At 41.8% G+C, this 12,148-nt stretch overlaps 1 protein-coding gene across 1 annotated transcript; it reads right to left on the reverse strand.

Annotated features, from left to right (window-relative positions):
• Positions 1-7,276: 7,276 nt before the first annotated feature.
• LOC107200415 lies at positions 7,277-9,203 on the reverse strand. The gene is made up of 4 exons (XM_015618942.3): positions 9,059-9,203; positions 8,810-8,950; positions 7,642-8,061; positions 7,277-7,469 (listed from the first exon to the last, which is right to left on the reverse strand). The coding sequence occupies exons 2-4, from the start codon at positions 8,945-8,947 to the stop codon at positions 7,326-7,328; spliced, it is 702 nt and encodes a 233-aa protein (XP_015474428.1). The 5' UTR covers positions 8,948-8,950; positions 9,059-9,203; the 3' UTR covers positions 7,277-7,325.
• Positions 9,204-12,148: the final 2,945 nt, after the last annotated feature.

Consider the following 12,148-nt stretch of genomic DNA (forward strand, 5'->3'; position numbering starts at 1 on the left):
ATATTTTATATTTTATATTTTATATATATATACAACGTATATATGTATACAATGTATATATGAATATGTCTATAATAATATATATATAGCCACAGAAAAAACTTGGTGTCGTAGTAGACTCAAAAAAAGAAAAGTATATGAATTTTACAGTGATAAAAAATGTTTCAATAGATATTATTCATCAATGTACATATATTTCTGTGTGAGAGTAGTGGTAAATTAATTTCTCCATTCAGCTGGACAGACACACATCAATTAATTCATGTGCCTGTAGCACAACAGGAATTATTCTCATATTTCATACTTTTAAACAATATAAATGTGAACTGTGAGTGCTCATTAGCTCATTTTAAGTACTTGTTTTATACTGTCATAACTGCAAATATTCATTCTTTTCAAAATAAGTTTCAGAAAATGTAACCCTTTAATACTTTGAAGTAAATGCACTGTAAACTAGAGCTGAGCTTGTAGTAATTACTGGAATGAAGTTCTTTGCAAAATCTTATTTGCCTTATTGCTGTTCATGGCCACGCAGCAGATGGATAAAGTTTATTAATTATCAGCAGCACATAGCAATTTTTCTGGTCTACTTTCTGGATTGCCTTCTTTTAAGTCTATAGTTCTCCTGTTGTGTTATGTACATACAACTGGAGTTCGTAGTTAAAAATTGAAGTAAATACATACTTAAAGTCAAAGCTGGCTTCTTAACAAAATTGCAGGGTAGAATTAAGGATATTTATATGGCACATGGACCAGACACATTAAGATATGTTAAATTTTTCTTAAGCACGTTCTAAATTCTTAATATACAAATCAGAATATTTCTTTTGGGAAGGCTCACAAAAGTAATTTAGTCTTTCACTATTAACGTATTGAATTGTATTTTTAAATGAAAACCCTGTTGATACAATTTGTTATCACAAGATATATATATAGATATAGATATATAGATATTGATAGATGATATAGTTATTGATTAGATATAGATAAATGATAGATAGATAGATAGATAGATAGATAGATACATAGATACATAGATAGATAGATGATAGATAGATAAAACAGTTCTTACAAACTACTTTATAGATTTGCCTCCTAATTCTCTGAAGAAAATGAAGTTTCTAAACACCTTTGAAAGTGGAACTTAGATATTAAACACTTTCATAAGTTACAGCCAGGCTCAGAACAGGATTTGGTCAAAAGATGAAGATTGTTCTTGAAGATTGTTGTATTCAAACTGAACACTGACTTGAATACATAGAAACTTTTATTCTTGTTTCTCAGCATTTTTTGTTCCATGATCTGGCGTTTCTAATGTAAATTATTTTGATTAACATATGCCAGAAATAGCAAACACATGTACAGTGGAACTTGCAATAAGTCTTCAGGGTGTAAAGGTGTGATCCCAAGCTCCCAACTCCCTTCATCAGGACTTTATGCATTATGGAGAATTTATGATATTATTGCACATGCTGAGGCTTTTGAGGCATAAAGAAAAAAAACAAAACAAAACAAAAGAAAGAAATTTAAATATTAATAAGAACCCCATTTACTACAGTGTCAAAGACATACAAGAAATAAAAATTGAAATGCCTGGAAAAGTATGCTAAAACACTATGACTGAAAATAACAAAACAAAACATAGCAAAGCAAAAAAGAAAATAAATAATGAATTAGTGATTCCTCTTGCATTGTTAAAAGCACAACAGAGGAATAAACGACATTAAAAGAGAACCAAACATAAAAGCTTCTTTTTGGAAGAAGTGTCAACATTCTCAGAATATGTCTTTAATTCAGCAAAAACATAAAGAAGAAAAAAAAATTGGTTTGGAAGTCTGCTTTTTCCTTTTGAGTTAACTTTTTTTGAGGTTAATAAGCTTGTGGACTTAAAAAAGTTATTTTTGTTCACCTAGGGATTGAAATAGTGTATAAACACTATAAAAAGAGAAAGTTAAGCAAATACATAGAAAATTTATTTTTTTAAAAAATGGTATTTTATAAAAGCTATTCATCCTGCATGCAGTCCCATGGTAATGTTAATATTTTTCAGGATGTCTGGTGATTTCCAGAGTGACACCTGCTCAGACAGTGACTGATGTCCCTCGCCACTCCGCTTTCACTTTATTTTATTCTTGTAGCAGGGTCGAGGGGTGTGTTACTGCTTTTATTAAGGTCTCCGGGAGTTTTGCCATCTCCTCAGGCCTCACTTTGATAAGAAAAAATTGGGCTCATGCTGCTGCAACCCAAACCATAAGCAATTTCCAATGTGATCTTTTCCACACAGTCATTTCTCTACCTAGGCACTAGAACAAATGTAGGAACATATAATCCAGTCTCTGTTCTCACTGGTGAATACTTGTGTGACAAATCCTATTAAAAATGATTGATATACCTAAACCAGCACTTTTTCTCATCACCATTATTTCTGTGACAGGGAGGCTTACTGGCCAGACTGACAATTGGAGTGATCATTAGACTTTATTGTCCTTCTGGAAATGAGCAAGGTCTGGGAAGGTGCAGCACTTCAGCCTTTTCTCCTGCCAGCCTGTCAGACACAGCCACCCTCTGCTATGCTCTGGAATGATTTTCTGCTGCTACTTAGCACATCAGAGTTGAGGCTATTCTCCTACTCTGGTTCCTCTTTGCTTCTGAGGGAAGGATTCAGCTGCATTAGTGTTCCCGAGACTGTATTTGCTGCTTGGATACACCATCTGTCCATTAGCTGGATCTCCAGAAGGGATGGCTTGGGAGAAGCCCTGTGACATATCTCCCAGCCCTCTGCAAACATCTGCAGACATGAGGGTGTCTGAAGTGACCTTACATGTTTAGATTTAGGCAAACAAATTATGCTGTGATTGAGAGCTATTTTTCATTTTCCAGTCTCCAAGAATGACCTTGCATATGGAAATTTGCCGAGATTCTTTGGTTTTGAGCTGGCTCTGGTGGAGCTGTCTGGGAGATTGCTGTCACAGGCAGTCTGTGGTTTTGAGAGCAGGCATTAGGACCCAGAACAGGAATAGGAATCTGTTAATGGGAGCCTGTGCAGTGATCCCCAGTCCCTTTCCTTCCTGGGGAGGCATAAAGGCTGAATGGTGAACATTTGAAACCTGAGGGTGTAACAGAAGTAGAAGCAAGGATTTGCTTCTCATTTGTCATGAGATCAAGTGGTTGAGTATGGCTAGATCCCCATCAAATATGAATTATTTAATTAAAGAAAAAGAACTAAACTCCTTGCAGTGATGAATGAACCACAGCAGCTGTGATATCAGGCTGGAAGCTCTTTGGCTATTTTCATTCTCTCAGGCTTGATCTGCTGTTGAGTTCTGTATCTAAGCAGAAAGCTAGAAGGACATACCAAATCAGATCCATGTAAACAGACATATTTGAAGGGACAAAGGGGTTCTTGTGGTAAACAGTGTTGGGTATAGACCTGTATGTTCTTACAAAGTATCGACAGCTACGTTTTCAGGGGGTGTAGGTTAATGTTCAGGTTTCCTCCATGAATTTGGGAGCTTCTGGCTGGCTGATCTCCTTAACTCAGCTGCTGAAACCCTTCAGAGGAGCAACACAGGCAGGGGACGGGAGCAGAAATAAGTGCATTATCCAGCAGGGGTGAACAGTGGTCTGCTAGGAAAGTGTGGAGATAAAAAAATGCTCTTGCTTTCATGGGAGAAAGCACACTCACCTTTAAACATCCCTAGTCCTTGAGTGTGGTTGTGCAGAACAACACTGAAAGAAGTATTTTTGTGACAAATAAACTAAATCTGTTGAACTGTTACGTGAAGGAGTTTTTAATTACTAATATCAAGTACAAATGCAAAGCATATTTACTAACAAAAAGAACAAAGTTATCTCTTTGCAATGTTAACTAAAAGATATGTTTTGTAAGCAGTTTCCATACATCATTGTGAAGGCCAAAAATGGGGAAAAAGATTCCAGCTTACATAACCATAATGGCCATTACTGGCTCAGTGAAAGACAATGATGGGCAGAGTTATGTGCCCTGAGGGGTGCCTTTATATAGGCTTTCCCTTCACAGCTGCTCAGGGGCTTCTTTCCTCTGCTTTGTCAGGAATCAGCTCAATCCAAAACCTTAATGCATCCCTTTATCAGGAGCAGCTGGCAGAGCTCATGAGAGGCTTTGCCAGGAGTCCATGATTCTTCTACCTCTCCCTCTCCAAAGCATCTGCCACCTTGACATTCCTCAGAGGATTTCTGGGAGCCTCCCACAATCCCAAAAGAAGCTACCTGAGGATCTAGAAGGTCTCAAAGCACACCCAGAAGCTGCTGTGTCTGTTGCCCACCTCATTTCATACCATTCTACTCAGCATTTTTCTTCCACCACCCTTTTAAATCTTGGAGCTCCCCATTTCTGAGCATGGGGCAGGGATCTGGCATTCGATGGAGATGCATTTGGACTAAACATCAAGCTTGCAGAAGTGAAGCAGAAGGACTTGGATTCCACATGGAGTAGTTTTCAATCCCAATAGCAGGGACAGGCAAAGGAAGGCATCTGCTTTACAGATGTCCAGCTGCAACATAACTGGAATGACTGATCTGAAGGCTTAGATAGGATAGGAAAAGGATAGGATTGGAAAGCAGCACTAACCCAGTGAAGAACAGCTCAAAAATGTTGTGCCAGTCAGTCTGAAATTTATTTCATTGATCTAATGTGTTTTTCCCTTATCTTATATTCAGACAAGATTGCTGAAACAAGATTAGCATAAAACCTTCACATATATATTTACACAGTATATCTTAAATGCATAGAAGCATATTAATAGCTACTATTGGACTTCAGAAATACTTTCCACACATCCCTCAATTTTCATTATGCAATTTCAGTATTTATAATCCTTTCACCTTTGTCTCATCTCTGCTTTCAGAAATCAAAATTGGGTGCCTTGGTAGATGAGGGGAGAACAATGGATATTGTCTGTCTACACTTCAGTCAGGCTTTTGACACTGCTCAAAAGAGGGGAAAAGGCTCAGGAAGGATCTCATTGATCTGCACAGATACCTGAAGGGAGAGTGCAGAGAGGACAGGGCCAGGCTCTTCTCGATGGAGCTCAACAACAGGACCGGAGACAGTGGCCACAAACTGAAACACGGGAGGTTCTCTGAAATAATCTTTTCACATTGGAGGTGACTTGGAACTGGCACAGGTTGCCCAAGGAGATGGTGGAGTCTCCATCCTTTGAGGTAACTAAAAACATACCTGGACATGACTGTGGACAACACGCTCTAGGGTGCCTTTCTTGAGCAGGGGGCTGGACCCAAAGGTGCCTTCTAACCACAATCATTCTGTGATAAATTTTGTGACCATAAATTTTGATTGTGAATTTTTCAGGTTTCTTTTTCAATAGGAGATCTCCCTTTCACAGGTTTTCAAAAAAAAAAAGAAAATATGGACTTTGTGAACTTTTCCAGTTTGCCATACCTCTATTCAATAATTCCTACTAATTTTCTCTAATAAGGTACTTGAAAATTAAATGATCCATAATTTTCAGACTACCAGTCCTTCAAAATTTTCAGGATATCAGTTTTCTTTCTCTAAGCTGCACAAGGTAAAAAATAAATATCTCAAAACCTCCTCTGGGATAAAACAAATCATTTCCTTCCCACTCCTTGTCATTGAGTCCCCAGGTGAAATACTGGCACCAACAGAATCAACAGATTACCACTCACAATTGCCTTTAGGCAAGGCAATATCCTTTTGGATTTTATTATGCTCTCCATTTTAAGCATAAAGGATTTGTTTTTACACTGATATAATCTTTCAAAGCAGTGAGCTTTCTGAAGTTCAGTCTCTGTGAAGTTACTAACATTTCTAATTAATGACATGAAGGCACTCAAATCTCTTTTGTATAATAAAGTGAATTTAAATTAGTTAAAACAACAACATAAACCCTCCAATCTTTCTAATAATTTTTAATTCTCTGATTCCTAAGAATTATTAGCAGTCTGCTATGTATGATAAGAAGTGTGTGATTTTATATCCACCAAGCCTGTCAGGTGGGGCACAATTTCATCTGTCTTCATTGCCAGTGTGATGAGGTCTACTGGATGTTACTTCACATATTTTGAATAGGGATGCCAAGTAAAATCCAGTCTACTCTTGAAAGCATAATATTCAGTCTTCATGCTGTATTTTCTGATGCTGGGACATTCAAGTTAGATTTTTCAAGTTATTTTAGCTTTATTTAATATGTGATATGTAATGTAGATGTGCAAAATAGCACAGTGTTAGTTATCTCGTCACAAGGATTGACAAGATCACAAAGCATATTAACTAAGTGGTCTTTATCTCCCCACCTCTACTCATTGGGAAAGGATTGGTAGGGTGGAAACCACACCTACTGTTGGGTTCATGAATTGAGGAAGATTTGCCTAATGTGGCCTCTGGATTAGTAAATAAAGAGATTGCAACAGGTAAAGATGCCCTGGGAATAAAAGAGTAACAGATTGATGCAATACATCCCCTGTCCTTACATCAAACATTGAATTTAGACAGAATGCCTGTTTAAGAAAGTGCTTGTAGCGCAAAACAAATATTCAAAGTCAGCACTGGATGTGTAAAAAGAGGCTCTGCAAGGTGACTGGACACAATTTTTCAAGGGAAGAAGTTACAAAGGTGTTGGCAGTAATTACACTTGAACACTAAACAAGTGCCTGAAAAATTTTAAGGCTTTACAGGTTCAAGCTTTGATGGCCCAAATGATCTTCCCCAAAACACTACTGCCTATTTTGAAATAAAGGTCTATACCCATCCCTACAGCTGAAGTATAAATTGGGTGCTGGGTATGCAATCCAGCTTTTCTGTCAATATTCAGAAAACAAAATATCTTACTTAAAGAGCCATGTGAGAGGTAGGAAATGAAAACCACCTGTCACAGCACATAGTGCAGAGCAACCCCCTGCACCTCTGCAGACACTGGTGCACATAGTGCAGAGCTGGACCAAGGAGGGGGAGGAGATTCAAGAGTCTCTGGTACCCAAAACTGGACAGTGAGAAGAAATACAGCCCTGTCAGCCTCAATTTGGTGCCAAGAAAAGTCATGGAGCAGCTCGAGAGCCATCATGTGGCACACACAGGACAGCCAGGGCATCAGGCCCAGCCAGGATGGGTTTGTGGAAGACAGGTCCTGCCTGACCAACCTGTCTCCCCTATGATAAGTGACCCACTTTGTAGTTCAGGAGACAAGGAGCACCATCCCCCAACACCCTCTTGCTCAAACAGGATTTATTAAAACAAATGAAAAATTTTACGAATGTATTTACAAAGGGTTCCACACTTCCTGGAAGGGGGAGCATCACAACTGGGACTATTTCCAGGGGCTGCACAGGAAGCAGGAATCTGAACTCTTGTTTGCCTCCTCAGCCAGGAGGGGAGGTAGCACAGCACATTTTCCTGTCACTGCTCCCCACGGCCAGGGGCGTGTTTCACCAGAAGAACCTCCACAGTGGCTCTAGTGGAAAAAGTGCACAATGAGTGGTCTCAGGGGCAGGGGGCAGCAGGGGGAAAATCATGTCCTTGCAGGCATTCAGGTATGTGTAAGCACTGCCAGCTCTCATGGCTGCATGCAGCCCTCAGAAAGTTGCTCTTTGGAAGGGCTTGGGAAATGTGCCAGAGGTCCTTACCTTATCTGGGGGCTTCTCTGGCTTGTCATGAGAGTCAGGATTATCCTCGCAGCTCTCCTCCTCCTCCTTGTCCTCTGTCTGCTCCTGGGCACTGGTGGTTTCCCACTGGCTGTCGTCATCACAATCTGAGTTGCTCTGCCTGGGCAGCCAGTAGACCCCAAAAAGCACGAGGAGGATTTCAGCACCGACCCAGAACTGCCACTCCTGGCAAGCCAAGAGGAGCATTCTTCCTGGGCTGAATCCACGCTGCTTTTGTATCCTCTGTTCCATCGCCAGCAGCTGGGTCATCTCCATGATGCGCTCCTTCTCATGTTGCTTCAGGACCTCTTCTGTCACCCTCACTGTTGGAACATCTACCCTCAGTGTGTATTTCAGAATGCCCAGCAGCACCAGGATTTTGGTGATCTTTCCAGCTCTGGCCTGGAGGAAGAGGAGGGAGAAAGCAGCTCAGCAGGGCTGGGTGATGGGGCAGCCCCAAGAGTGGAACCTGCCCTGCCCAAGACACTCCCCACAGCCCCTGCACCCCTTCCCCAACCTTAGAAGTTCCCCTGAGTTCTGGTGATTCTTGTCTATCCCTCATCCTTCCCCCAGCCTGTCCCACTCACTGTTGCTTCAAGCCACACTGCAGCCAGATGGAATTCCAGAATGGAATACCAGATGGAATTCAGAAGGAACCAGAGTTTATGACCTTTGGAAGAAGGGTCAGCCTTTTGGGAGGGCTGCACAGCTGTCATGGCATTGTGCAGGGAGAAAATCAGAAGGGCCAAAGCCCAGTAGAACAGAATCTAGTTATATGTTAATTGCCATATAAGAGAATAAAAAATATTTTTTATAAGATTATTGGCAACAAAAAGGAGGACTAAGGAGAATTTCCATCCTTTACTGGATGAAGGTGAAATATAATAAGATGGATAAGGAAGAGACTGAGGTGTTTAATGCCTTCTTTTCCTCGGTCTTTAGAGTAAGGCCAGTTGTTCTCTATGTACCCTGAACTGGAAAAGAGAGATGAGGAGCAGGCAGGAAACAGCAGCTGGGCAGAGGCACCCCGGCAGGATGCAGGCACTGTTAAACTCAGCCCACGCTAGAGGATGACTGCCCTGCTGTTCACAGACTGAGCAGGAGTTATCCCAGCTGCCCAGTCACTTGAGTGATTTACAATCTTTCTCACCAGCCAACTCATCTGGCCCTGCTGTTCCTCTTGCTGTGTCAGGACCTCTGCCGTGGTCTGCGCTGCCTGGGCACTTGCCCTCAGTGCATAATGGAGGACAGCCAGCACCAGCAGGATTTTGGTGATCTTTCCAGCCATGGTCTGGGGGAGGAGGAGGGAGAGAAGGGGCTCAGTGGGGTCAGGTAGCAGGGAGAGGGTGGCTGGGGCAGCAGGGGCAGGAAATGTAGGGCCTGGGGACAGGGCACTCACCCCAATGGTGGCACCTGCCTCACCCGAGGTGTTCTCTGCACCCTCTGCACGCTCTCCCCAGCCCTGGGAGCTCCCCAAGTGCTGGTGCTCCTGGCCTGGCCCTCACTCAGCCCAGCCTTGGCCCTGCCAGCCGCACTGGCCACTGCCTTGAGCTGCACTGCAGCGCTGACACCGCAGCCACAGCACCTGGGGACGTGTCCCCTCTGATGTCACAGACACCAGGGCTCCATGGCCACACCCCAACAGCCCTTGGATGGAACTCAGGTGGAACTCTCATGGAACTCTCATGGAGCTACCATGAAACCACAGTGCTTAGGACCTTTGGAAGAAGGGGCAGGAGGCCTACACAGCTTTCAAGGGGTTATGCAGGGAGAAAATCAGAAAGGCCAAAGCCTGACTGGAAGTTAATTTACCCAGTGCTGTAAAAAAACGTAAAAAACGTTTCCATAAATACATTAGCAATGAAAGAAGGGCTCAGGACAATCTCTAGCCTTTACTAGATTGCTGAAGGTAGCACAGTGACAAAGAGAGGAAGAGGCTGAGGTACTTAATGTAAGGCCTGTTTGACAGATATGACTTCCTCCCATGACAAGATGACCCATTTAGTACATGGGGGAGAGGCTGTGGCTCGTATTTCCCAGGAGTTTAGTAAATCCTTTGATGCGATTTCCCACAGCATCCTCCTGGAGAGAGTGGCACTCTGGGTACAGAACTGGCTGTGAGGCTGGGCCCAGAGTGATGGGGAATGGAGTTAAATCCAGCTGGCAACCAGTCATGGGTGAGGTTCCCCAGGTCTCACTACTGGGGCCTGTTCGTTTGAAATCTGTGTCAGCAATCTGGAAAAGGGAGTCAGGGATAGACCTGTCAGTTTGCAGGTGACACCAAGCTGGCAGGAATGTTGGTCTGCTTCAGGAAGATTTTCCATGGGGATCTGGGCAGGCTGGATTGATGGGCTGAGGCCAAACATATGAGATCAATAAGACCAAGTGACAGGTCTTACACTTGGGTCACAGCAACTTTAGGCAAAGCACCAGGCTTGGGCAGAGTGGCTGGAAAGGTTCCTGGTGGAAAAGGACCCAGAGGTGGTGGTTGATAGGAGCTGAAGAAGAGCCAGTACGTGTCCAGGTGTCCAAAAGCCAGTGGCATCCTGGCTTATATCAGGAATAGTGAGGCCAGCAAGTCTTGGGAAGTACATTTAAACCCCTTGTAATCACATTATTTAAGGCAGGAGACACTCTAAAGGCTTGAATTATCTTCAGGCTTCTCAGCTATATTGAAGGACATAGTGGTGGGACTGCTCTGTCAGTTTGTTCTGCATGCTTATACTTTTGTGTCTCTTTTCAGCTGTTCCTAAATACTCATATTGTAAGTGTAGAACAGATCAAGGGCTGCTGATCACTTTAAAGGAGATATCAATGAGATCACCCTGCCCTTTGCATAAAGCCATAGCAGCCACACCAAGTCAGTGAACTATTGTAATGACATAAGTAATTTTAAGTTTAGACCTTAAAAATGCTATGAACGTCAGCCTATTGAATTCCATGGGAAACTGAAAACCTGAAGTGAACTAGGAGAGAAGAGGGACCAATTCCTGGACAGGCTACATAACAATAGGCATTGCTAACCCTACCATTACAGAGTCCTGCTTCAGGAACTGCAAGAGTCATTCCCAGCTGGTCTTTCATATATATTTAAGTAGAACATGGCAATAGAAACAAATAGAGTGGGTGTCACAATGCCTTCCAGGATCTGCAGGCAGCCTGTGCAGCAATTTTGACACAGCTCTGTCACTTCAGAGCTAAGCATTCTTCCTTTAACGACACACTCCCACTGCAATTTGTATCTGGCAAACGAAGCCACAAGCATCAGTATTTACAGATATGCTATGTGGCTGCTAAATTCTGGAAAGAAAAGTCCCTTCCAACCCAAACCATTCTATAATGCTATGAAAAGAAAGAGTTGGACAGTGTCCAATGGCAGTCACACCTTTATCTAGGAAGCAGATCAGCAGCAGATCAGTCCCAGAACTTACACTTTTGACCTGCAATTCTCACCCTTATCTCCAGGGTCAAACCAAAATATTTACGATTCTATAGCGCATTATGCTGAAAAAGGATATCCATTTTGAAACTACCAAAATGGAATTGCAGGATGCCTATTAAAATAGTTTAATTACTTTTTGTCAATCCAACAGCCACGATCCAACCCATGCTAGATATTAGATCTCTAACCAAGGTGCAAAATCTTCATTTAAAGTTTATAACTGCAACAACCGGACATTAGTTCACTTGAGCAAGGCCAAAGTGTTTCCCATTGAAGCACTAAGAGAGTATTCCTTTGGAACCATGGAAACCAAATGAGAAGAGGAATGGGAATGTTTCATAAAACAAACCTAGCAAGTCCACTGTGGGCTACTCTCCTGCCCTGACACTAAGCACAATTGAAGTGTGAGATTTCTGCAGGGTTTTTTTACCATGTGCAAGTAATATAGAAAATTGTATTTCCCCAACATATGTAGTGTATTTTCTCACCAAAATGTGGTTGGTACCAAGTCATCAGAGTACTCTGTCAGATCAACTGTCAAAAGTCATCCAGGAATAAATAATTCTTTTTTTTAATTTTTTTTTTTCTACTTAAAACACATGGTTTGTGAGCAGGGAAAGCCAACAAACTATCATATTCTACACACCTACATATCAGATGACTGGGATTTTTCAACAAAATTCTACTTTTACTACTTGGCAATTTATTAACTTGAATTTTAGAGCCTGCTGCCCTGTATCTACTATGTTCCTGCAATATTAGCTGTTCTTTCAAATAACTTGATTTGTTAAAAACTCCTTTTTCTCAAAACTGCTGCAAAACGAAAACAAGTTGTGAAGGGGGAGGAAGAGAGACTTTCTCCAGGCATGAGATAATGTTTGCCTTATCTCATTTGTACTCCAGAGAGGTTTTGTAACTCCTTTTGGATCTCATTCTTGTCTTTCTCTAGGATCTTAGCACAGTGTAGAACATGGCTCTGGGATGTTGAGAAGTCATACACTATTGAAGCATCAAATTATTTTCAGCCTCATTTTTAAGCTTGTGCAA

The sequence above is a fragment of the Parus major genome, chromosome 1 (genome assembly GCF_001522545.3).
Source record: "Parus major isolate Abel chromosome 1, Parus_major1.1, whole genome shotgun sequence".
Lineage (NCBI taxonomy): Eukaryota > Metazoa > Chordata > Aves > Passeriformes > Paridae > Parus > Parus major.

Bases quoted from the DNA above. Each gene is read 5' to 3' on its own strand.
- LOC107200415 (XM_015618942.3), bottom strand. From the start codon at position 8,947: ATGGCTGGAAAGATCACCAAAATCCTGCTGGTGCTGGCTGTCCTCCAT. The intron at 8,062-8,809 runs GTGAGAAAGATT...CTCTTCCTCCAG, and splicing joins AGGGCCAGATGAGTTGGCTG to GCCAGAGCTGGAAAGATCAC. The intron at 7,470-7,641 runs GTAAGGACCTCT...TTTTTCCACTAG, and splicing joins CAGAGAAGCCCCCAGATAAG to AGCCACTGTGGAGGTTCTTC.